Source organism: Camelina sativa, chromosome 16 (assembly GCF_000633955.1).
Source record: "Camelina sativa cultivar DH55 chromosome 16, Cs, whole genome shotgun sequence".
NCBI classification, from domain to species: domain Eukaryota; kingdom Viridiplantae; phylum Streptophyta; class Magnoliopsida; order Brassicales; family Brassicaceae; genus Camelina; species Camelina sativa.
The window spans coordinates 25,931,544-25,935,863 of NC_025700.1; the positions used below are offsets into that span (position 1 = coordinate 25,931,544).

The 4,320-nt window shown below is 41.9% G+C and overlaps 2 protein-coding genes and 1 non-coding gene across 3 annotated transcripts; 2 read left to right on the top strand and 1 right to left on the bottom strand.

Moving 5' to 3' along the window:
* On the bottom strand, positions 130-1,660 carry LOC104752537 (protein SYS1 homolog). Its single transcript, XM_010474704.2, has 4 exons — positions 1,288-1,660; positions 917-1,144; positions 595-821; positions 130-497 (listed from the first exon to the last, which is right to left on the bottom strand). Exons 2-4 carry the CDS (start codon positions 1,138-1,140, stop codon positions 490-492), a joined length of 459 nt encoding a protein of 152 aa, XP_010473006.1. The 5' UTR covers positions 1,141-1,144; positions 1,288-1,660; the 3' UTR covers positions 130-489.
* TRNAR-UCG lies at positions 1,621-1,694 on the top strand. Its single transcript has one exon. It is a non-coding gene; the product is annotated as a tRNA-Arg (tRNA).
* On the top strand, positions 2,740-3,951 carry LOC104752536 (transcription repressor OFP14-like). The gene has a single exon (XM_010474703.2). The coding sequence runs from the start codon at positions 2,905-2,907 to the stop codon at positions 3,790-3,792; it is 888 nt and encodes a 295-aa protein (XP_010473005.1). The 5' UTR covers positions 2,740-2,904; the 3' UTR covers positions 3,793-3,951.

Here is a 4,320-nt window from a genome sequence, read left to right on the forward strand (position 1 = left end):
TTTTTTTTTTTTTTTTTTTTTTTTTTTGACAGTGTATGCGTGCGATAATGTGTTTGCGTTTCGACGATCCTTTCTTGTTTGTTTTGTTGTTGCACAAGTTTGAACCTACCAATTTTACAACCCAGTATATTGGACTTGTTGAGTATTTATTATGTATGAAACACTAATCACAAAGCTATCATCAAAATAAGGGCTGGGATGTGTCACGTAACATTAAAAGCACTAACCGCAGGAAGCAATCATAAACCTATTTCGAGTCTACTGGTTTCTTTTCATACAAATTGAAATGTCTTAAATTTTTGAAGTCACTTCAAACTGCAACTCCTTTTCACACGCCGTCCAACATGGTTACTTTGGCTGGCGCTCAACTTGTTTATGCCCATTCGAATTCTCTGTACATCCCAATTGTTAAAAGAGTAGTAGGCTCTACGAGTCGCCCTGACAACTCACAACACAAGAACCTTCATCACTTGTTTCACACCACCAAATTCAAACCCCTGCACAGAGAAAGTAATATGTTGTGCAGTGAGATCTCAAGTTTCTCTCTACTCATGGCAAGGCAGATGAAAGAAAGAAAGAATTGATAAAACTTACTTGAGTTGAATCGATCCATAGGAATCTCTCGTTGTTCGCGTTTGATGCACAGGTACTCAGCTAGCAAAGCCATAACAGCGAGACCCGTACCATTGACGACCCACCATGCCATAGAGGAAGGCCATCCTCCATACATGATGCAAAAGAAGAGATGTACGATGTAGAGAGTTGCAGAGAAATCTAAGCATTTGCGTGCTCGTTCCACCAAAAATATCATGTAAACAGCACTGCGTATGAAGAGAAGTAGTAATTTGAACAAAACTGATAAAAGAGAAAGCAAAAAGGGGAAGAAAAAGGCATAGAGGAGATAAAGGAATCTAACCCAGCGAGTGAAGAGAAGAGGAGTGAGGCAATAACACACCAGCCAGTGAAGGTAGAAGTAGTGAGTGTGGCATAATCGAAGAAGTAGACAAGACTAAGGCGAGGAACACGAAGGCCAAGAAAGACCATAGTGAAGAGTCCTAGGGTGAGGTAGTAAGAGCACTGCAGGCATATAATCTGTCCAACAATAAGCCAAGGATCCCATACAGCTGTGCCATAGAACATGGCTCTGCCAACAAAAAAAACACCAAAATTCACCTAAGATCAGATCAAATCAAATCCCTCATCTATTATATCCTAAAAAAGCCTAATGCAAAGTAAATAATCAATATACAAGAAGCAGCAGCTAGCAGATGTTCGAAGAAAACGCACCTCTAACTAAGATGACGGAAGGAAAAGAATTCTAGATTCGGGAATCGGGAATCGGGATGATGGTTATTGTAAAGAAGAAGAAGAAGAAGAAGAAGAAGATCAAACCGGATCCGCTGAATCGGCACAGCTAGAGAGATGCCCCCGATCGTACCAGATCGATTGTTCCTTCCTCAAAGCAAGCAATGGCGATTTTGCAGAGAGAGAAACATAGAAACCTTGTGTTGGTGTTGGCTGGTACAACAGCGCTTCTCTCTTTCTCTCGCTTCAAGCGACCAGAAAGAATCAAGAATTGATTGGGTTTAGATAAATATTCATGATGTACTAAACAAGAATGACCGCATAGCGCAGTGGATTAGCGCGTTTGACTTCGGATCAAAAGGTCGTGGGTTCGACTCCCACTGTGGTCGTTATCTTTTCTGTTTTTTTTTTTTTTTGGCAACGTTGCTAGTCTTTCCATTATTGATTGTGCTGTGTCCATACCATAATGGGGGAATATAAGTAGCCCAACCAGTCTATCAAATGTATTAAATGAAGAATTAGGGAGAGACTAATTTGATTTGGGGGCTTCATCTTCTTCGTCCTCCTCGTCGTCGTTATATTTCGAAACAAAGAGAGAGTATACGTTCAAGACTCGTCGTATTTTTCTGTATTGTGTTGCCTCTGTATTTTTTTACTGCTTTTTTTCCCACTTATGTTTTGTTTTAAATTCGTAGTAAAGTGAGTATATGTAACTGTGGGTCTGTGACATGTGTGTGTATCAGTCACATTCACACCGGAGGCACCGCGTACGACTGTAAGTGTGTCTCCCATTATCCCTTTCCAATTCTTTTTTTTTGTCAAGATTTATTTTCCAAGTACATAATTGGGCAGAGATAATAAATTTATGCAACTAACACATAATTTTAAAAAGTTTTAAAAAATTAAACTAAAGAATTGTAGGGTTTTACCCCGAAGGGAACCCTTCCAGAAATTCTCAAAGGCCGTAGGTCGAGCCTAGGCCAATGAGGGGGTTTGGAAATAGTTTTCAACCAGCAATAGACGCGCCTCGGTTAGTACCTCACTAGCTGCGTCATTGCCCCAAGCGCAAAGATGCTTTTTCACAAGGCAAGTGACATCTGTTTTATATCGCAAGTCTCTTGTCCTTCCAAACTCTCACAACCGATGTGGGACAAATAAGTAGGTACACCTCAACTACAACTTAGGCACTCTTGGGCCTCAAAAGTTGGGCCTTACGAAAATCCAAATCCAAAGCACTTAATTACTGACACTTACTTTATCTTCTACTACGCCGGCTATCAGACAGGTAGGGATCAAAAATTAAGCGCGTGAGAGGTTTCACTTCCAATACAAAAAAAAATGTATTCAACGATGTATTCAATGCAGAATCTGGAACTTATATGGGAACAGATTTAACCACAAAGAATGAAGAAAAAAACTTGCTATTAATTAATGAGATTACCAACAACGTAAAAGCGTTGAACAACAGTTTCAGATTTTGACTAATTAACTCCGCTCCCATTCCTCCCTCCTATCAAATCAACATTGATTTTTAAGAATCTGAGAGATTGTTTTCATCATGCGTAGTTGTTTGTAGAGCAAACCAATCCGAGGATAGATATGCCAAACCCGTTGCAGAAATCGCTGCATGGTTACCTCTCAAAGATCAAACGAGAGACAGGGAAGCTGCAACTTTCGTCTTCCCATTCTTTCTCATCCTCTAAGAATTGGGTGCTTGGTAAGCATCCCAAGAAGCTCTCCTTCTCCTTCAAGCACAGACGACGCAACAGCAAGACCAGGTTCAACAAAGACGAACCCGTTTACCAGGACTCCGCTCACGCCGCCACCTTGTCCGACATTGATCGTTTTCTTGAGGAGAACTTCAAATCCCTCTGCATCCGAGACGACCAGGAGGTTGACCATGAAGACCACCGGTTGACAAAAAACAAGGAGAAAAGGGAGTCCCCACAAGACACTGATGATGACGATGATGACGATGATGACGACGACGTCTATCGCCACAGATTCGAGAGGACATGGGGACCTGCCGTGTACGACTCCCCGAAACAGCCACCACGGAGATTAGAGAAACTATCTCCACCGCCTGGATCATCATCCGAGGGCAGGCCTAGCTTGGAAACAACCTCAACTTCAGAGGAGAGACAATCGAGATCCACCTTGGTGCTGCCAGAGAACTGCATCGCGGTGCTCAAATACTCCGATGAGCCGCAAGATGATTTCAGGCTGTCGATGGTGGAGATGATGGAGTCCAAGTTAGGGATGCGGGAGAGGGAAGTGGATTGGGACTTGATGGAAGAGCTACTCTTCTACTATCTAGATCTCAACGACAAGAAGTCACACAAGTTCATACTAAGCGCATTCGTGGATCTCATCATCGCCCTCCGTGAGAAAGAGAAGAGGATCACCAGGAAAGGCCTTGTGAGGTCGCTCAGTACGCGGGCCGCCAGGGAGAGGCTGAGGAAGAGGATGATCATGAGTGGCAACTAACTCTTATGCAAGATGCAATTTAATTTCGCTTTTATTACTGTTCAAAAACAAAAAGAAATTACTTTCTTCTCAGCAGCCTTACTACACTTGAGAGGCTGTTAGTGTTACTTACAAAAAGAATGTAAGAGCAGAGTAACAATGTTAATTTGTGTTTGCAAAGATGATCAGCCTTCTCTTTTTCTCGTTTTAATGCATTCCTCATATGCAGGACGATACTTTACTGGCACAAAGTCCTTGAATCCCATGAGAAGATGATCCCTCTCTCTTCCACAGAACAGTTGCACAATGGACTGCATCACGTTTGCTAACTTAATCTCCTTTTTCTTCAGTGCTTGCATGTATCCAATAAATTTCTTATATTCTTCTGTGTTGAGCTTTTCCTTGACCTAGTAAGATCATCAGCACATGACTTCCAATGTAAACAAATGACTTGATATACAAAAGAGAAACATGGAAAGAGTGGGTGGGATCTCACTTGACTCAAAAATGCAGATGCACTTGCTTCCTTTTTATCACCACCTCCATTTC